Source organism: Ursus maritimus, unplaced genomic scaffold (assembly GCF_017311325.1).
Source record: "Ursus maritimus isolate PB19 unplaced genomic scaffold, ASM1731132v1 scaffold_20, whole genome shotgun sequence".
Taxonomy (NCBI): domain Eukaryota; kingdom Metazoa; phylum Chordata; class Mammalia; order Carnivora; family Ursidae; genus Ursus; species Ursus maritimus.
In genome coordinates this window covers 51998388-52020454 of record NW_024424453.1, presented here as the reverse complement: position 1 = coordinate 52020454, position 22067 = coordinate 51998388, and the positions used below count along the sequence as shown (strand labels likewise).

The window sequence follows — 22067 nt, the reverse complement described above, 5'->3', positions numbered from 1 at the left end:
CAGTGGGTGACACACAGGGAGTGCTCAGTCACCGTGAGCTGGTTTATATCTGTTGCTGTCCCTCGTCCTCTGCTTCTGCTGCAGACATGCACGGGGACCCTCCTGTGGGCGAGCCCCTGTTGGCCACTTGGGGATGCATGGCTGCTGGTTCCTGCCTTCGCAGAGGCCCTCCCGGGCTCCCGGGCTCCTGGGCTCCTGGAGAATACATCCCATGAGAGAGAGAGGAAAGGAGGGACTCAGGAGGGGGTGGGGGTAGGCTCCTATCCCAGACTTGGGCAGTCAGGGAAGGGAAGGAAGGGCCTCAGAGGCTGGGACCCCAGGGCTGGGTAAGAGTGAGATGGGTGAAGGGGACAAGGCATAGAAAGAGTATTTCTGGCTGAGGGGCGGTGAGGAAAAGGCCTGAGGGGTCGGGGGGACAGGAGGACATGTGCTCGAGGATCTGAAAGTTCCACGTGGTAGGTCCAGAGTTCACCCTGGCTGCCATCAGGATCACCTGGGAAACAGAAAACACCTTTGCCTGGGCCTTTTCCAAACCAAGAAATCAGTCTCAGGCAGGGGTTGAGGGGGCATCAGTAGTTTTACAATTTTCCCAGGTGCTGTCATGTGCAGTCAGGGGGAGGCCTGAGTGTGCGCCTGGTGGGGAGCTGGCCATGGAGAGGGGAGGCTGCAGAGGTCCTGCCAGGTAGACATTTCTGTCAGCGTGTTAAGGAGTTTACCCTTTGGTGTGATGGCAATCGAGATCTGATGTGCGTTTTATGAAGAATCCTGTGGTCGCAGTGGGGGAAGGATAGCAACATGGAGGCCCGCAGCTATTTGGGAGAAGCAGTGAGGGGTCTGGCAGAGGAAGTAGCTCCACTCCCAGACGGTTGAAGATCTGGAATTGGCAGGACCTGGGAAAGGTTTGGCTGGCAGGGAGCAGAACAGGCTCAAAGTACGAGGTGAAAATGAGGAGCACATTGTCTGGGCCAGAGTGGTTATCCCTTGCTCTGTCTTAGCTGAGATTAAAAAAAAAAAAAAGATTTGCCAGAGGTCCTGGAGTGTGTCCATGGCTGCACTGGGGAAGGAACTTCTCACCTTCCTCTGTGTCTTTATTTTGCATAAGTCAGATTCATTTAGTGAGCTTACACTGTAATTTCCCATAGAATTCTGCATAGTCCTGACCCATGTGTCTTCAGAAGGAAAGTGTGTTTCTGGATCAGACTGCCTGCCTCTGTTGGTGCAGTGGCACAAGCTTTGGAGCATTGCTGTGGGTAGTGGGATCCAAACTCAGAGCTGTCCCCACTCCTCTGGGGACATCAGAATATCTTCTGTCCTATTCCCCAGCTGTGTCTTGCACGATACTGCCCGGGGCCTACAGCACAAGCCCTGGTTTGCAATGAAACCATTTGGTATAGAAATCAGGAAGCCTAGGGGCTCTGGGGGTTTGTGGCAGCTCCATCCTGTTGGACAAGGTGTTTCACTTTTCTGGACTTTAAAATTACTATCTGCAAAGTAGTTCTGTTAAGAGCCCTGGACAGTCAAAAATCTGACTCTGCAAAACTTTAACTCCTGTTAGCCTACTGTTGATCAGAAGTCTTACCAATAACATAAATAGTCGACTAACACGTATTTTGTATATGTGCTATACACTGTACTTTTACAATAAAGTAATGCAGGAAAAAAACTTACTAAGAAAATCACAAGGAAGAGAAAATACATTCACAGCACTGTGTTGGGAAGATTCTGCATGTAAGCGGACCCATGGCATTCACCTCTGCTCTGTTCAAGGGCCAGCTGTACTCACTTCATTGGCCTGTGTGTGCTGCAAGTGCTTTACATTGTCCATGAAGGGAGGTTTTTCCTTTTTAGCAGATTTGCTACTTTATTTAACTGTTTATTATTTAGCTCATTATTGACTCTAAGTACACATGAAAGTACGTACTACACAAACGGTCCACGTACCTGTCACCCAGCTTCAACAACCATCAGCATTTTGCCGTATTTGTTTTCTCTTTCCCTTTCTCACTTGGGATTAGGGAAAAAAGTGGTGGTTTTTGTTTGTTTTTTACTTTTTTTTAATTTAAATTCAATTATCCAACATATCATTAGTTTTTGATGCAATGTTCAAGTGATTCATTAGTTGCGGGTAACACCCAGTGCTCATCACATAACCTGCCCTCCTTAATGCCTGTCACCCAGTTACCCCATCTCCCCACCATCCTCCCTTTCCACGATCCTCAGTTTGGTTCCCAGAGTCAACAGTCTCTCATGGTTTGTCTCCCTCTCGGATTTCTTCCCATTCAGTTTTCCCTCCCGCTATGGTCCTCTGTGCTATTCTTTATATTCCACATGTGAGTGAAACCATATGATAATTGTGTTTCTCTGATTGATTTATTTCACTTAACACAATACCCTCCAGTTCCATCCATGTTGATGTAAATGGTGGGTATTCATCCTTTCTGATGACTGAGTGATATTCCATTGTATATATGGACCACATCTTCTTTATCCATTCATCTGTTGAAGGACATCTCGGCTCCTTCCACAGTTTGGCTATTATGGACATTGCTGCTGTGAACATTGGGGTGCATGTACCCCTTCTTTTCACCACATCTGTATCTTTTGGGTAAATACTCAGTAGAGCAATTGTTGGGTCGTAACGTAGCTCTATTTTTAACTTCTTGAGGAAGCCCCGTACTGTTTTCCAGAGTGGCTGCACCAACTTGCACTCCCACCAACAATGTAAGAGGGTTCCCCTTTCTCCACATCATCGCCAACATCTGTTGTTCCCTGTCTTGTTAATTTTAGCCATTCTAACTGGTATGAGGTGGTATCTCATTGTGGTTTTGATTTGTATTTCCCTGATGGCAAGTGATGTGAAGCATTTTTTAAAAAATTTATTTTAGAGAGAGAGCACAAACGGGAGGAGCAGAGAGAGAGAATCTCAAGCAGACTCTGCACTGAGCATGGAGCCCGATGTGGGGCTTGATCTCACAACCCTGAGATCATGACCTGAGGTGAAACCAAGAGTCAGACACTTAACCGACCATGCCACCCAGGCGCCCCAAGGGAAAGGAATATTTTAAAGCTCATTTAAGGGACTTACTTTTTTCCCTGGTATTTTATATGTGTTTAAAAAAATTTTTTTTTAAGATTTTATTTATTTGACAGAGTGAGATAGCCGGCGAGAGAGGGAACAGAAGCAGGGGGAGTGGGAGAGGAAGAAGCAGGCTCCCAGCGGAGGAGCCCGATGTAGGGCTCAATCCCGGATTGCCGGGATCACACCCTGAGCCAAAGTCAGACACTTAACAACTGCACCACCTAGGCGCCCCTAAAATATTTTTTTCTTATATAATCACAATTGTCCTTTTTTATACATAACAAAATTAATAGTAATATCATTTAATATCTAGTCCATATTCAAATGTCCCAACTGTCCAAAAAAGATCCTTTTATTAAGTAGCTTCATTCAAATATATATTCAGTTAAGTTCCACTCACTGTATTTAGTTGTTGTCTTTTAAATCTCTTTTAAAAAAGTCTCTTTGAAACCAGAAAAGTCCCTGTACACTTTTTTGTTGTTCTTACTGGCTTTTTCTAAAGGCTTCCTATAGAATAATGCACATTTCTCTTTGGCTGACTGCTTCTTCTTAGTGTCATTTAACTTGTTCTAATCCTCCACATTTCCTGTAAGCTGGGAATTCCTATAAACTGGCATGATTACATTCAGATTTATGAATGAGATTTCTGTGTGAGAATTCTTGATAGATGATGCCATGTACTGTCTGTCATGCCCCAGCAGGAGGCGCATACTGACTTGTTACGTCATTTTGGTGCTAAGACTCCTCCATGGGTTCAGCTGGTGCTAGCTGTTTCCTTCATTGTCAAGTTTCCCAGGAATATTTAGCTTAATGGTTTCACCATTCACTGATGACCATTACCTGAATCAGTTTTTTTACTAGGATTGCTAGATTATGATTTTCTGATTTTATCATTTTCTCTATATTAATTATAATTCTTCTGTATACAGTAACTTTTCCTCGTTTGTTAGAACTTTTTGGTTATCCTAAAATACAGTTCACACTAGAAAGTAAGGGTAAATGCTGAGTTCTGTCCCTTTAATTATCAGTTTGCAAAGGAATGAGTTGACGTCCTAGTGATCTCCAGGGATGTTTAATGACTTTGTGCTCTCTTTCTCTTTCCCTCTCCCTCTCCATCTTTTTCTTTTTCTCTTAATATTTTATCATAGCTGTTAACAAAACAATATAATTTAGTTCATGATAGTCATTTTTCTTTTAGATCCTGAAATTATCCCATCTTAGACCAACAAAAGCCCTTTCAAACTAGTGCTCTTGTCCTTTTGACCCAATTCCATTAGTCTTTGATGGTTTCCTTGTTTCTGGCAAGAGAAGATGTTTTAGGCTCACCCTGTACTTGCCCAGCCCAGGCCCTGGAATTGGCCATTTCTCCAAGGAACTCTGGTGTATTTTAGTGGGGATGGTATTTAGAGACTATAATCTGGGATTGGGGGTCCTTATTGCTGCTGGCTGGTCATTGGCTTTAGGCCTTTCCAGTGGACAGAGCTAGGAAATCTGTATATCTAAAAACAGACAAAATAGTGGCTGCCAGGAACTGGTAGGGAGGGGAGAATGGTGAGTTATTGCTTCATGGGTACAAAGTTTCAGTTTGGAACTTTGAAAAAGTTCTAGAGATAGATAGTGGTGATGGTTGCACAATGATGTGACATACTTAATGCCACAGAGCTGTACACTTAAAAATGGTTAAATGACAAATTTCGCGTATATTTTACTACAATAAAAAATGAAATCCTCTTATGGCAGCAAAAAAATATGAGCACTTTACACTAGTATTCCCCATTTTCAAACCAATTTTAAAATTGTGAGGATTTTTCTGAATTTTTGCATTTTTACTGGTGCATCTTTTAGACTTCAAGTTTTGGTCAGAATTGAGTCTATATTAGTATTTCTGTAACGATGATTATACTAGTTCTAGCTTCTTTCTCCAGTGCTGCTCCACTTTGGGGTCTGGACTTCTTTTTTTTATTTCTTCTTATTTAAAGATTTTATTTTTTTAACTGATCTCTACACCCACTTTGGGGCTCAAACTTAACAACCCCAAGATCAAGAGTCACCTGCTGTACCAGGTGCCCCTGGGTGCCCCTGGGACCTGGACATTTATTTCATATTCTGAATTGTCCCACTGCCGCCTTTTTTTTTTTTTTTCCAGAGAGATTCTATTTTATTGAAACATATAGGACAGAATATAGAAAGGGTTCAGCAAAAACATAAAGTGAATCATACATTACATAAATGCCATTGAGCTTAAAAAATCACAGTGGCTAGGAATCTTATTTATTTAAAAAAAATTTTTTAACCCACTACCTTCTTTTTTAACATAGACTTTACTACCAGGTCTTGCTGGCTCCTCTGTGGAGGTGGTTAAATCCACAACGGGTGTGACCCCCTCATCTACTGGAAGTGGCGACAAGGTCTATGCCCACCAGATGGTCCGCACAGATTCACGGGAACAGAAGCTCGATGCCTTTCTGCAGCCCATGAGCAAGGCTCTGTCCAGTCAGCCTCAGGCCATTGTCCCAGAAGACAGGACTGATGCTTCCAGTGGTGGGGCTGGGCAGCAAGATGAGGAAATGCTTGAACTCCCAGAGCCTGCTCAAGTGGCTGCCACAAATCAGGGCACGGAGGTGGATGTGACAGAGGGGACCTCGGAAACGTCAGAGAAGAGAGGGCCCTCTTCCAGCCCAGGCAACCCCAGGTATGGACTTTGGGAGGAGTGCACCTGCCTCTGCTGTTCTTTCCTGAAACCGCCTCTGGCTTGACTTGGCATGAACCACCTGCAGCTTCTCTCTGCCTGACCCGCCCTCTGCCTCCAATGGGACAGCGCTCTGCCTTTGACTATGGCTTGAGAGCCCCCCACTCAGTGGCCTTTGAGATATTTTAAATGTCCATGGTTCCAAGCATGAGTTAAACACACATCAGGAAAAAAAAGTAAGATTTATCTTTTATTTTTAGTACTGGATTTTGATAATGCCTCAATAGCAGAGGAGGCTAGAGAGAACCCTGAAATATCCAGAGGATTTTCCCTCATCCCACTCAAGGCTGCTTCCACTCCTCTCAGGAAAAACACATTTTTCTCAGTTCAGATTATAAAGGCCCTGAAGCCCACGGGCTGGAGGTGAGAGCGGGAGAAGGGCGGTTGGCAGCAGCGGCTGTCATTTCCCTGCCTTCGAAGGACATGCTCCGCAGGCTCCCCAGGGGTGCGGCACTGAGCCCAGGCGGATGCCCCTTCCCCAGCGGGCTCGGGCACAGCGCCTGGGCTCAGGGGGAAGGTGCTCTCCCAGGGCTACGCACCTGCCTGGCCCCGGAACCCCAGTGCTAAGCGGCCATTGGGTTTTGGACGAGTTACTTGATTCCAGTTTGCTTGTTGCCAAGTCAGTCTAGCAAGACAACGTGTTGGGGTGTCTCCAGGGAATAATCAGGGGTGCTGCCACCTGTGGGGAACCCAGTGTGTGTTGGATACTTTACCTGCACTATCTCGTGTTGTGCTCTTAGCAGCCCTGCAGGGCAGGGTTACGTGTCTCTTTGTCACTGGGGGAAGTAACACCACCAGCTCTTTACCACACAGCAGTTGAAAGAAATCTCTGAAACCAGAAATGAGATTGTATCACTCCTCAGCTGAAAATCAACGCTTCCCCTTGCATTTGGGTGCACCACCCTGCCCCCCGCTTGAGCCCCCACTTTCCCTCTCCTGCAGGGTCCTTGGCCACACTGTTGTGTGGCTGGCCTGCACTGCCTGAGCTCCCCTGCTTTGTTCTCCCTCCCTGTGCTGAGGGCCTAGGAGGACTGCCTTCTTGTCGCTCAGGCCTCCACTCACGAGTCACCTCTTGCCAGAGGCCCTCTCACTCCTCCATCATCCTGTTGCCTTGTTTACTTTTCTTCTTAGCATTTTCTGCTGCTTCAAAGGATCTTTTTTCTGTGGCTTTCTGACTCTCCAGCTAGAAAGTAAGCGCCGTGAGAGCCAGCACCTTGTCTGTCTGGTGCGCGGCCGTGTGGAGCTGGCGCTGTAACAGTGTCTGATGGAGGACTGAACGGGTGACACTTGGCGAGGTGGGCGCACACGCTCAGGGCCCTGCAGCTGCACCGGGCGAGTGACTCCAGAGGCCTGCTGTGCGCAGGGGCTGGCTGCTGGGGGCTCGGGTCCTCTGATTCACGGGGTGCCAGAGAACAGACCAATCTTGCTAATCTGCCGCCTGCACAAGGACCCCGCCCCAGATGTGCAGAGCCAGCACGAGAAGCTGCTCCCTTTTCCAAAATGCAATACACAAAATTTGGGTGATTTAAAAAAGCTTTCAAGGATAGTCATGATCTGCCGGCTTCTTATCTTCATTGCAGAAAGAGGCCTCGGGAAAGCTCTGATGTGGAAATGGTGGAAGATGATTCCCGAAAGGAAATGACAGCAGCGTGTACCCCTCGGCGGAGGATCATCAACCTCACCAGTGTGCTGAGCCTCCAGGAAGAAATTAACGAGCGGGGACATGAGAGTACGTAAGTGCCGACGTCTGTCGGGGCCTCCAAGGGCCAGAGCTGCTAACGTCAAGTTTTAGGAAATGCAGAAAGTGTTGACAGTAGGGCGGCCGCTGCGGTGTGCTGAGCACGCCTCCCTTTCCTCACCCGCAGCAGCAGCAGCTGAAAGACTATTTTCAGCTGGGAGGGAATGGAAAAAGTAATCTCTGGTTTTAATTATAATTGATCGATATTCTCGCTGAATCCTAGCAGCCAGAGTAAAGGAGTCATTTACATAATTTTCAGTTTGTTTCTTAGTTTAAAGCGGTGTGATGACCCACAAGATTCTAATCTGTGGCCTGAGCGGGGCGTGCTCTTGCTAGAGCAGGCTTTGGAGGGCCCCCAGTGGCTCTCCTGGCACTACCAATTCCGCTGTGTGACCTTAGACTCGTGACTTATCCTTGCTCTGCCTCGGTTTTTCCTCATCTTTAAAACGGGATTGATTTTACCCTTGAAGATGATTGTGCTGATTAGAGAGAAAATAAGTAAAACACTTGTTACAGAGTAAGAAGTCAGTAGATATTTTTATACCCGGAAGACAAAGCCATGAATCAACATCACCTTCCTCAGATACAGCTTTTCAGAATACTTGAGGATAGAGCTCCGTTTTGGTCCCGGTTACTTCAAAACCAGCTGATGTGGGTTTAGGAATTAAAGGGGGCTAGTCATGTCCCAGGCACAAACTGCGCAGGGATTGAGGACCAGAACACCAGCTTGGCCCAAAGAGCCACCCTCACCTGCTGAGTCAGACGGTCATGCTCCAAGCGGAGACAGCACGGCTCCGGGCTCCAGACAGCAGCTCTGCACTTGAGTCTCAGCGGTTTAGTCATGGCCTTTCCATGTTTCATCGATAACACATTTCCTGATTAAAATAGTTACGTTTCAACCCGCATCTTAAAATATGACAACGTGGTTAAAGTCCTCAGTGGCCGGGGAGCAGAGCAGGTTAGCACTTTTCACACTAATCCTCCACCTTCTTCTTCTTCTTCTTCTTTTTTTTTTAAAGATTTTATTTATTTGAGAGAGAGAGCACAAGCTGGGGGGGAGGCATTGGGAGAGGGAGAAGCAGACTCCCCACTGAGCAGGGAGCCCAATGCGGGGCTCCACAGGGGCTCGATCCCAGGACCCAGAGACCCATGACCTGAGCCAAAGACAGATGCTTAACTGACTGAGCCAGCCAGCTGCCCCAGTCCTCCACTTTCTAACGCACTGTTGTGACTCTGTGGCCCCCTACATTTTTCTCTATCCCAGTCACCCCTTGTTTGAACGAATTCAGGAAGGCCTCAGTTTGCCTTTCCTGTTCATTCTCTCTTTTCTCAGCTCTCTGGGCTTTGTCCACATGTGGGCAAAGCCATAGGTGTCTCTACACGTGGGAAGAGTAAAAGCTTCCTGTGACTGAGGTCTGACCAGCTGTAGAAGTAGCTGCCAGTTGGCCTCCGATTTTTGTTTGCACGAAGATTTGCTCCAGTCGCTCTTTACTTCCGCTTATTGGCTTTCAAGCTGGAAGCTTTTAAAACCGTTTGAAACGTTATAAGAGAGGTGGGCTGTTCCTTGATTTATTTAGCAGGCTTGTTCACAGTAGTTTCAATTGACAGCCTCCCTCAGATTTGGAGTTTACGGAGTTTTCCTTGAGGGCTTGTATCCCTTATGTAAATTGGCTATTTAAAGTTAGAGTTTTGAGAAATTTCTGACTAGTTGCACACTATTTTCAGTGCAGTGTCAAGCTAACCTGAGTCAAGTTGGATCAGGTTTGGAGTCCATTGCTGAGGCTCAGATGATGAATCTCAATGTTCCCAAACTGTGTATTTGTACATGTTATCTCATTTAAATCTAGAATCAACTTGTGAGGGAGGCAGGCAGCTGCTGTTACCTGTTTTGAAGGTGAGGACATGAAATGGAAGATGGAGAGGACAGGAGTGGACAGATGAGTTAGAACATCCCAGCAGTCAGAAACAGGCCCAGGGACACACGTCACCGAGGGCGGATGGTGACTGACACGGTCTGCACACGAGGTGGCTGGCCCAGGACTCAGAGGCTAAACAAACCAGCTGCTCTAGGGGGCAGGTGCCCCTTGTGATTTGATCCCCGCCACCGAGGCTGGTTTTTCAGACGCGCCGGTGTAGGGTCTCACAGAAGGTGTGGTGGCTTTCGTGTGGGAGTGGAGTGAGCCGGACGGGCTCTGCGGAAGCTCCTGCCAGCTACACCATTCCCTCACCTAGCAGAAATGGGTTCACCTTTTTAGGGCATTATTTTCCTGCTCCACAGCATGATAGCACTGCTTCAGCCCTTACCGGGCCCTTGCGATGAACACCTGAGATCCCTCGTGCGTGCCTCGTCAGCTCAGGCCTCTGTCCACGGGATGGGGCCTTGGGTCCTGCCCACTAGCGCGTACTTTAGCCCCGTGGCCCCAGGTCGGGGAAGCTGCTTGTCTTCGAGGTGAATGCTGTCCAGGGATTTCCCTGGAGCTCAGATTTGGTGAGGTAGGCCACTTCCCTTAACAGACCAGCAGCCCGGCTGCTCCCCCGCAGGGACTGGCCGTGCCCCAGCCCAGGAGAGAAGTAAGGGATGCTCTCCTTGTACCCACGTTCCTCGTTGTGCTCATTTGTGTGGTTTTATTCAATCGGTGTGTTGTCTGTGCAGGGATCGTGTCTGTCACACTCAGTGCATCACCCTCGGTGTCCACAGGGGGCCTGGCAGGTGGACTCCGTAGGTATTTGCTGAAGCAGTGTGTACATGATTGAGAGCAGTTGCCCGGGAGGTGAACCTTTCTTCTACAGGATGTCGAAGTTGAACACTCAACCAGGCACCTCTCTCGAGTGTGCTGGATCTCCCCAGCCCTGGTGGGCAAATGCGGGACATTTTTGGCCCGGTATCCAGTCAGTTCCGAGGAATTAGGCTCATCTCAGATTAATAATGACTGAATGTACTTGCAAGTCTCATAATTTTGATCTATTAATGAATGAGGACAAGGAATATTGTAATTTTTTTGCCATCATTTGAATGTGAACGTGTTTAACATTTTACCCACTATTTTATTTTTTTTCCCTTGGTCTTTGGGCAACGGTCCTGGGTGTCAGTGTTCATACTTTTATATGGCTTGTCCTCAGGTGATCATTTTGGTACATGAAATCAGGTTGGCAAACACCTGTCAAGTATGCTATCTGCACAAAATGCCCGGGGCTGGGTGCTGAGGCAGAGGGAGAGGTGAATGAGCCCTGCCGTACAGGATTCCGCCGTGGTTTGGGCAGTGGTTAGTAAGTAGCTGGCTTCCGCAGCAGGTAAAATGAAAGCTACTCTGTAATGGAGGTAGAAGGCCACACCAGTGGCGCTCAGGGTGAGAGCTGCCGGGATGGCTTTTGGCTCATCTGGGGCGGCGGCCAGAGGCCGTGCCCGCGGGGGCTCCCGCCAGGCGGTCCGGTAGGGCGCTGAGCTTCTGCTCCGCACACGGCCGTGAAGAACCAGAGCACCCGGCGCGCTTCCTTAGCTTTGGCTTTACTTGCTCCTTCTCAGAAAAACAGGCCGAGCGAGACCCGGGACCTCCATTGGGAGCCCAGCTGTGTGGTTGGGCTTTGAAGCACAGAAGGATCTTGTCCCATTTTGCTGCTGGCGAAACGGCAGGGAGATGCCCACAGACTTGTGATGCTGGGGAGGTATTTAGAGGAGGGATGAAAGAGAGGTTCTTGAGGTCCTGATACATTGTGAAGAGCTCCAAGTGGCGGGAAGAAAAGTCCCGCCTGGATGAAAGAGTGACTCTGGAAGGCCCGCACCAAGCCAGCAGCCGCCTCCCTTCCCCACCCAGGCTGGCAGGGCTGCACCTCGGTAGCTAGGATGCGTCAGAGGGCTCTATGAAAAATCTGTATGGAAAAATCTCTGACCCTTTTTTTAGTGGATTACACTGCTTTCTCTTTCCTCCAGTGCCTCATTATTCAAGATTATTCGATGTTCTCCAGCTTTTAAAATAATCATTTTCCGCCTACACAGTACATCCTGTAGAGACATTGAGTTTCCAGTGGGAACAGAGGGGAACACTTCATTCTAAAAATGAAGAAAATAAGCCTCTTTCTATTGGGGCTTGGGGAGACGGAGAGCATTACAGAACTTATGTAACAATATGAGAATTCACTTGTGGTGCCTAAGCTAAAAAAGAGAAGTATAGTGAAAACATGGTCTACAGGCTTACTGCTGTCCCCAGACCCTTCCCCACCCCCCTTTATGGTGGTGGTATTTTTACTTACACACACACAGATGTATTGGTAAATAAAAAAATCAAATTTATAAAATACATACCTAAGATCTATACAAGAAAACACGTGAACACCTGGTTAAGAGATAGAGCATTGTGGGTTCATCACCTCTGAATCTCTTAGGTTCTTCTTCCCTAAACTAACCCCTTCCCTTCTCCCTTAGAGGTAACCGCTTTCTTAAATTTTATGATTGTTATTTCTTTTTAATATAGTTTTACCAGCCGTATTTATAGCCCTAAAAAATTTGTTCAGTTTGCAAGTTTTAAATTTTACATAGATGGAATCATACTGTAAGGGTTTTTTTGGGGGGGGTGTATAGTGTGTGTGTGCATAAAACATACATACACATGCATTCTGTTCTAGGATTCATCCATCTGACTACATATAGCTCTGGTTTGCTTTTTCTGTGTAATAGATTCCAGTTGGTGACTGTAACTGCACGTTTGTTCATTCGTTCTGCTGAAGGACATTTGGATTCAGATGGCCTCATCCCTGCCTGCTCATACCCCCTCCCGCTCTGGCCATGAGAGATTCAAGAGCTTGCAAGGCACACTGGTGGGGAAGCTCTGCTGTGGGTATATACTCAGCAGAGCTACTGCTGAGTCAGAAGATGATGAATTGTTTTTCAAAGGGGTCAGATAAACGTACCCATTGGCCCCACCAACAGGGCACGGAAGTTGCATTTGTTCCACTTCCTCTCCTACATTTGGTCTTGTCAGACTTTTTACCACTTTGGTGTTTGTGGAATGGTAGCTAATGGTGGTTTAATTTGCATCTCCCTGATTACTATAAATTGAAGGATATTTCCCCTTCCGTTAAGTGCCTGTTCTAGTTTTTTGCCCATTTTTCTGTTGGGTTTGTGGTCTTTTCAGACTGGTTTGAGGAGTTCTTCAAATATTCCAGATAATGATCAGTTACATGAAAACATCTTCCCCCAGTTTAGTATTTATCCATTTTCTTCTTCTTTTTTTAAACAAATACTTGTTTCATGAATAGAAATTCTTAGATTTAACATAGGCAGGTTTTGTGAATTGTTCTTTACAGATTGGCTTTTTAAATCTAATGTAGGAAATGTTTCCTAACTCTGGGTTTAATTAACATATTCTTATATTGTCTCCTAAAATGCTTATACGTAAATCCCTAGTCCTCCTGGAATTCGTCTTTGGTGTATGGTGTTAGATTCATGGTTTTCATGTGGATATCAAATTGTTCTATAATACATTGTCATTGTCACTTTGTTTGGATTTAGTGAATATTATTTGCTCATAATTCTTTCCCTTAGATCGTTCATGGTCTACCTGAAGCCTGTCCATTAGGTGGGGTCTTGGGTGGCCAACTGAGTTTTGTTTTGTCCAGTTTATGCTCATTTTGAAAGTGTTTTTTGCTGGGTTTAAAATTCCAGATTGACTTTTTCTTAATGCACCAGAGGTGGTGTTCTATCATTTTTTGGTAAAATGATATCATTTTCCACTCTTACTGCTGAAAATCCAGCTAACCGTCTTATATTTTATTACTTTGTAGGGAATCTCTCTTTTGTCTCTGAGTGCTTTTAAGATCTCTTTTCTTTAGTGTACGCAGTATCTCTGTATGCCAAGTGTGGGTTTTGTTGGGCTTCCTAGAACTGAGGTTTGGTGTCTTCTGTCACTTCTGGGATAGTTGCAGATATTTTTTGTCTTCAAACTGTAAATATCATCTCCCCCTGCCCTCTCTCCCTTCTGGAACTCGAGTTATATATTTATTATCTTCCATGTTGCATAAGCAGTTCTGTAGTTTTCCTCTTTGTCTCTCTGCGCTGCATTCTGGATAATTTTTCAGATCTACCTATCAGTTATTATCTTGGCAACTTTGTCTCATCTGTTGTGAAGTCGGTCTTGATTTTTAAGTTCAGTCATATATTTTTCATTTTTAGAAATTCGGTTTCTTTTGTAGATCTTGGTCATTTCTGATAGTCTCTTGCTACTTATTCATTGTTTAATCCCTCTTAAGCCTCCTGAACATACTTATTTTCTCTTCTTTGCTGGTATTTCCAGTCTCTGAACCTTTGCAGAGGTCGTGTGGTTTCTTCTGGATTCTGGTTCTTGCTACATTCTTTGTGTGTTTTGTAATTTTTTGACTGCTAGCTTCTGGTATTTTATCTGTGGGGGATAATTTGAAGCCTGGACTGAAACTGAATTTCTCCGCAGAGAATTTGCATTTGATTCTATCAGGGACCTGGAGGAACAGTCAGCCCTGGAATCAATGTTAAACTAAAATCTCCATACAAGGTTTTAGGCAACGCACTTAGCGTGAATCCTGGCTGCAGAAGCTTGTGAGGACCGGCTCGTGGTTACAGATTCTCGGGGCTGTGATTTTTTTCTTTACCCCCAACACCCAGGCTTGAGGTCCGTGGGCAGTTCTGCTCCCTGCCCTGGGACTCGGGACACGGCAGGATTTCTTCTCTTTTGCCTGAGGGTGCGGCCCCTGGCATCTCAGCTTCACATGCTGGGGAAGTGGTCTCCTATTAGACTCCCCGTTTCAAACCATCCCTACATTTTTGTTCTTCTTTCCCCGCACCTGAGAGCCTGCACAGACTAGCGTTTGTGATTCCCGAGTTCCTCTGGTGCCTTTGGGTGAAGCTGGCTTCAGAGTTCGCAGTACTTCTCTGGCTTCCTGCTTTGCCTTAGGGTGTGATCGTTGGGCAAAGTTTTCCTTTACCTTTGGGCAATGTTTTTGTTGCATTTTGAAAGATTAGTTATCATTTATTCCTCATTTGTGTGTGTTTTCAGCAAGAGGTACATTGCAGGCATCGTGCTCGTTTGTTGTCTCTAGCTCTGGTGCTTTGGGCTGCAAAGCGGTGTTGGTGGGATGCCGTTCCTGACCGGCTCTTTCTTTTCCAGCGCTCCGAGAGATGCTGCATAACCACTCCTTTGTGGGCTGCGTGAATCCGCAGTGGGCCTTGGCACAGCATCAGACCAAGTTATACCTTCTCAACACCACCAAACTGAGGTAAACGAGTAAGTGCATGACAAAAGCAGGGCCACTACAAGAATGGTCTGGAGGCGCAGGCACAAAAAGCCAGGGACAGCGAGCGGTCTGAGCTGTTGGGGAAGGTCCCAGGCTTTGGAGACAGACGGATGGTTTCCAGTCCAGGCCCAACCATTTACCATTTTTGTCACCCTGGACAAGGTACTTCCCTAAACTGTGTCTCAGACTTCTCATCTGCACATTTGGAAATTACTACTTCACTTGCAGGGTTTTGTGAGGATAAGAAATGACATGAGAAGCCTCATGTTTGGCAGGTTCTTGGTCCTCAGTAAATGTTGACCACTGTGGTTGAACCAGGTGTTGAGGGCTTAGTGCCAGTAGAGAATTCTAGCATCTGCTGTGTGCAGTGGGGTAATGTGGGATGCAAGAGAAAGAAGACCCAATGCCCCCTTTCCTCTTTAGGGAATGTCGCCAAGGCTTACTCTCGCCACCGCATGAGCCAGCGGGGTTGACAAGCCGTGCCATTTGCCTAGTACATAGCTATTGATTGTTCCCAGAGACCTTGGTCGATGAGCTCCTAGTGAGTCTAGAACCTGTATCAAATCTGTTCTCAATTAGGTGGCACAGATGGGAGGGTGCTGCCACCCGGCATCTACTAGACATCACCTGGCCACTGTGGGGCCCTTTCCCACCAAGCCCTGCTGACGCCTTGCAGTGCTTCGTGAGCCCGTGAGCAAGGCAGCCGCCATACGTTGCTTGGGGGTGGCGCACAAGATAAGAACTAATTTCCTCCCTCACCTAGAAACTTCCCCAGCCCAGAGCTGACTGCTGCCACACACATGTCTTTGGATATTCAGAACTCACCCCTTCTAGGCTGTCTTGGTGCAGCTCTGTTCAGGATCCCTTGTCTTTTCTTTGAGAATCCTTTGGCTTGTGCAGTGGGCTGTCTCTTATGAATGTGTTGGGAATTCTACTGCCCTTGTTCTTTCTTTCCCATCTCATATAAGTACATTTCCAAGACTCCAAATCACACTGTGTTCAGGTTCTTTCATTTTACAAACAGAAAGCCAGGCCAGCGCTAGAATTTCAGCTATTAATAAATGTGAATGGTTTCCCAGTGAGAAGCTAAAAGAAACAGATTGAGAATCAGGTTCAGAGTGCAGAATCTGGATTCAACTCCTTCCTTTTCCATCTTATTAGCTCTGACCTGGGACAAGTTAGGTACTCGCTGGGTGCCTCAGTTTCCCCCTGTAACGCAGGCATAGCAGATACGTTGTCTACTTTGATTGATAATGAGAAGGCTTTAAACAGACCTATATGGTTCAGATTGCTTAAGAACTATAAAGTGCCATTAATTTCAGCACCGTGCTGTGTAAGGAGGCCAGCGTGTTGTACCCCCACAGCTGCTTTCGGAGCGTTGCCAGCCAGTGCATCATCCTACACCAAACAGCCAGCTGGTCTAGTTCTGCCTTGTGTGCACTTGTGATTATTTAGCAAGTCTCCTGCTCTCCTTATATACTCCATACCATTTTTAATGGTGAGTTGTAAAAAAAAAAAAAAAGTGATTTATAGGATTCTTTGTAAGTGGGGGAAAAAGTAAGCCAACAAAAATTTCTTACATTTCACCTACAGGGCGTTCAGCAGCCTTTTACAGCACCAGGGGTTGGGGACAGAGTCTGGGTGACTTAGAGACTTAGCCTTAGTGCTCTAAGCCGCGTGGGGCAGCTGGACAGCCGAAGCCCTGACTGGAGCACGCAATGGGTCCCAGCTCCTTAGAGGAGGAGGAGGTCTTGTAGACTGTCAGGAAGTCTCCACGGCATGTCCCATCCATGTTGCAGGGGTTATTTCTTCTGTTTGTCCTGACTGCTTGGCTTTCAAGCACGGATTCAGCATTTCCTTAAAGTCACTTCATTTTTATTTTCAGTGAAGAACTGTTCTACCAGATACTCATTTATGATTTTGCCAATTTTGGTGTTCTGAGACTCTCGGTAAGTTTACTTCCTGCTTCTCACTTCTGAAACTTCCAGCACCTGGTCATTTCTGAAAGTAATAGCTTTACCCTAATTATCTGCTTGGCGGTATATTAAGTTTTTCTAAATATGCCTAGGATCGTGTTTGTATTGTATGATTTGTATATGGAAGCATCTTTAGTTATAACACAGTTTTATACAAAGCAGAATAGTCACTTGGTAGCCAGCTTAAACAAAAGTTTATTATTGTATTGGTTAGTACATATCTACTTAAGAAAACCTGTAGAGAGATAAAAATAGAAATAAACATCCTCTAAGGCCTATGACCCAAACACAACCAACCCCAACTGACAGTCTTAGGTCATTTCTTCCAAGACCTTTTCATTGCTTAATTTTAATTTAGAATTAAAATCAGACTACTTATCTATGTAGTTTCATATCATCTTTGTACAGCCGACATAACTACAAAAAAGCCTACTAGGATTTTTATTGGGGTTGTCTTGAATCTGCAGAGCAATTTGGGGAGGAAATCTTTTGTTAGATTTATCCCTTCTTATCCCACATTTTTTGACGCTATTATAAATGGCATTTTAAAAATTTTCCAGTTGTGTGTTGCTAGTATATAGAAACACAGGTGTTTACGTACATTGATCTTGTCCCTTGCAACCTTGCCAAGCTCATTTAGTAGTGCTAGTGGTTTTCTTACAGATTTCTATCAGTTTCTACATGGATGATCATAGCCTCTGTGAATAAAGGCAGTTTTATTTTTCCTGTCCAACCTGGATGGCTTTCTTTTTCTTGCCTGACTGCTAGACCCTTAGTACAATGTTGAATAGAAGTGGTGAGAATGGAAATCCTTGTTGCTGATCTTACGGGGAAGCACATTCAGTCTTTCCAAAGTAAGTATGCTTTTCTGCTGTAGGTAGAGATGAGATGTCCTTTATGAGGTTGAGGAAGTTCCCTTCTGTTCCTTGTTTGCTTAGAGTTGGTTTTATTCAGGAATGGATATTGAGTTTTTTCAAATGACTTTTCTGTATCTGTTAAGATAATTGCGTGGTATTCTTTTTAAATTTCTTAATATGATGAATTACATTGATTTTCATGTTAAAAACCAATCTTGCGTTCCTGGGATGAACTGTACTCTTTTTATATATTATTGAAATTGATTTGCCAGAATTTTGTTTACAATTGCTGCATATATGTTCATGAATGATACTGGTTTTTCTTTTTCTTGTAGTCTTTGGTTTGGTATCAGCATTAATGCTGGCTTCATAGAATGAGTTGGGAGCTCTCCCCTCCTTTTTCATCATCTGGAAGAGTTTGTATAGAATTGGGGTGATTCCTTAAATTTCTGGTAGAATTCACCAGTGAGTGAAGCCATCTGGGTCTGGAGATTTCCTCATGGGAACATTTTTAGCTACAAATTCAGTTTCTTTCACAGGTAACTATTCGGGTTGTCTTTTTCTTCTTGACGGAGTTTTGGTTTTGGTTTCTTTCAAGGAATTTTTCCATTGAAGTTTTTGAATTTATTGGCATGAAGTTGTTCATAGTATTTTTCATAATTCTTTTAATGTTTAGATCCTCTCTCATTCCCAATATTGGCGATGTGTGGCCTCTCTTTTTAACCTAATCAGTCTGGCTAGAAGTTTGTCTATTTTTATTGATCTCAAAGAACTGACTTTTGGTTTCATTGATTTTTCTCTGTTGTTTTTCTGTTTTCTATCCCATTGATATTTACTCTGATCTTTATTACTTCCTTTCTACTTATTTTGGGTTTAATTTGCTCTTCTGTTTCAGATTTCTTAAGGTGGAAGCTGAGGTCACTGATAGGACATCATTTTTTTCTAATGTATTGCTAATACATTTCCTGAGTGCTGCTTTCACAGCTTCCCACAAATTTTGATAAGTTGTTTTCATTTTCATCCAGTTCAAAATACTTTATTTCCTTTTTGATTTCTTCTTTGACCCACAGGTTATTGAGAAGTATGTTGTTTCCAGTTACTTGGAGCTTTTCCCGATACCTGTTACTGAATTAGAAATCACTAAGAGTATGGTCTGTGCTGCTCAGTGGCCCACACACACTTGAAACGACTGTGTAGCCTGGTCTGCTTGAGTGGAGTGGCAAGTATAGCAAGTTGACAGTGAGGCTCAGATCTTCCATATCCTGATTTTCTAGTTTATTTTTTTTAAAGAGTGGTATTGAAACTTCTGTAATTGCGAATCTGTCTTTTTCTCTTTGCCAGTTCCATTCGTTTGATCATAGATTTTAAAGCTCTGGTACTGAGTCCATAAACATTTAAATTGTCGAATCCTTTCACTGACTCCTCTATTATGAAAAAATAGAAACAGTGTTCTGTGGGTTTGTAACATGTGTAAAAGTAAAATGTATGACCATAGTAAAGTCGGAAGGGGAGAAATGGAAGAAAATTTAGGCATCTTATTTTTAAGCATATATTTCAGTCTTCTTCCTAATCAGATGATTTACCTGAGATGTCCTTGAACTGATTCTCCCGTCCCCTTGCATTAGTTTTCAGTGAGGCATGGAGCCCTTAGAGCTGCACGAGGGCAGTGCCTCCACACGGCCTCCCCCTTCCCACCTGTTCNGCAGGCTGTCACATCCTCTCTGCTGCAGTGGCCACCGGGGAGGAGGAGGAGGAGGAGGAAGAGGTTTTCTTGTGATTTTCAGGTGTTTTCTCTGTGGGAGATGGGGAGTGAGTGTTAGATTTGGGGTTTCTCACCTGTCACGATCATGGCTTTGTGGTTTTCACACGGGCACACCTCATTTTGTGCTTCATTGCACGTCACAGACCTTGCATTTCTACAAATTCAAGATCTGTGGCAACCCTACATTGAGCAGATCTGTTGGCACCATCTTTCCAATAGCATTTGCTCACTTCATGTCTCTGTGTCACATTTTGGTAATTCTGGTAATATTTCAAACTTTTTTATTATTGTATTTGTATATAATACAAACTGTGATGAGTGATAATAATTCACTGGAAGCTCAGATGGTTAGCATTTTTTAGCAATAATTTTTTTTTCCAGAAGCACACATTTTCTTTTTTTGTTTTCACTTTTTTTAATTTAAATTCAATTAATTAACATATAATGTATTGTTTATTTCAGGGATACAGGTCTGTGATTCATCAGTCTTATATAATACCCAGTGCTCATTACAACACATACCCTCCCAATGTCCATCACCTGGTTACGCCATCCCTTCACCCCCTCCCCTCCAGCAACCCTCAGTTTGTTTCTTATGATTAAGAGTCTCTTATCTCCCTCTCTGATTTCATCCTGTTTCATTTTTTCCTCTTTCCCTATGATTCTGGGTTTTTTCCCTTAATTTCCACATATGAGTGAAACCATATGATGATTATCTTTCTCTGATTGACTTATTTCGCTTAGCATAGTACCCTCTAGTTCCATCTCTGTCGATGTAAATGGTAGGTATTCATCCTTTCTGATGGCTGAATAATATTCCATGGTATGTATGAACCACATCTTCTTCATCCATTCATCTGTTGATGGACATCTGGGCTCTTCCCATAGGTTGGCTGTTGTGGACATTGCTGCTATAAACATTGGGGTGCAGGTGCCCCTTCTTTTCACTACATCTGTATCTTTGGGGTAAATGCCCAGTAGTACAATTGCTGGGTCGTAGGGTAGCTCTATTTTCAACTTTTTGAGGAACCTCCATACTTTTTTTCCAGAGTGGCTGCACCAGCTTGCATTCCCACCAACAGTGCAGGAAGGATCCCCTTTCCCTGCATCCTCGCCAACATTTGTCGTTTCCTGACTTAATTTTAGCCATGCTGACTGGTGTGAGGTGGTATCTCACTGTGGTTTTGATTTGTATTTCCCTGGTGCCCAGTGATGTTGAGCACTTTTTCATGTGTCTCTTGGCCATTTGGATGTCTTCTTTGTAGAAATATCTATTCATGTCTTCTGCCCATTTCTTGATTGGATTATTTGTTCTTTGGGTATTGAGTTTGTAAGTTCTTTATAACTAGCCCTTTATCTCATGAGACATTTGCAAATATCTTCTCCCATTCTGTCCGTTGTCTTTTGGTTTTGTTGACTGTTTATTTTGCTATGCAAAGCTTTTTATCTTGATGAAGTCCCAATAGTTCATTTTTGCCTTTGTTTCCCTTACCTTTGGAGACGGATTTAGCAAGAAGTTGCTGTCTGTGTTCTCCTCTAGGATTTTGATGGCTTCCCGTCTCACATTTAGGTCTTTAGTCCATTTTGAGTCTATTTTTGTGTATGGTGTCAGAGAAATGGTCCAGTTTCATTCTTCGGCATGTGGCTGTCCAGTTTTCCCAACACCATTTCTTGAAGAGACTGTCTTTTTTCCATTGGATATTCTTTCCTGCTTTGTCGAAGATTAGTTGACCATAGAGTTGAGGGTCCACGTCTAGGTTCTCTCTTCTGTTCCATTGATCTTTCCTTCTCTCTTTGTGCCAGTACCATACTGTCTTGATGATTACAGCTGAATTGTTTTTCTAAGGGATGTACATTGTTTTTTTTAGACATAATACTATTTCACACTTCATAGATAGGATATATATGTGTGTAAACATAACTTTTATGTGCACTGGGAAACCAAAAAATTCATCTGACTCACTATATTGTGATATTCCTTGACTATGGCAGTCTGGAACCAAACCCATAGTACCTCCGAGGTGTGCCTGTGGTGGTTTTGTGGGAAGGAATACAGGCTTCACATGGATGCACTGTTAACACCGCCTCCATTCTAGGAGCCAGCACCGCTGTTTGACCTGGCCATGCTCGCCTTGGATAGTCCTGAGAGTGGCTGGACGGAGGAAGATGGTCCCAAAGAAGGACTTGCTGAGTACATTGTTGAGTTTCTGAAGAAGAAGGCTGAGATGCTTGCAGACTATTTCTCTTTGGAAATCGATGAGGTGTGTGACAGCCATTTTTATGCCTCTGTTGTATTCCTCAGATAAGTATCAAGTTCTGTAGTCGGTCTGAGATCAGGACAAGAAGGCCGCCCACCTCTGAGAGGATCAGCATGTGACATCCATTCACATCTTCACTCCCTATTTGCATGTCTAGGTTACACAACCATTTTGTCATCCGTTCATGCCCATTCCTGTTCCCGGGGTGAAGGATCCCGACAAGGGAGAGCTGAATCCCAGAGTCCCTACAGGCCGCAGCGAATGAGATGATGCCAGGCCACTTGCTTTCTTGTTTCTTCCTCTTATCCCTTAACCTTTGGGGCTTTCCATTTCGATGTGTTCTTTAGTTGGCGAGCATACTGAAAGAAGTTGTTCTGCTTCATGTCAA

General features: G+C 44.7%; 1 protein-coding gene across 2 annotated transcripts in view; it reads left to right on the top strand.

Moving 5' to 3' along the window:
* MLH1 (mutL homolog 1) overlaps positions 1-22067 on the top strand; it is a 42860-nt gene that overhangs the window by 19023 nt on the left and 1770 nt on the right. For both annotated transcript variants that reach the window (XM_008710344.2, XM_040636974.1), the window contains exons 12-16: positions 5398-5771; positions 7409-7557; positions 14700-14808; positions 16712-16775; positions 21518-21682. In XM_008710344.2, coding sequence (XP_008708566.1) covers positions 5398-5771; positions 7409-7557; positions 14700-14808; positions 16712-16775; positions 21518-21682 — 861 coding nt within the window. The remainder of the gene's footprint in view (positions 1-5397; positions 5772-7408; positions 7558-14699; positions 14809-16711; positions 16776-21517; positions 21683-22067) is intronic.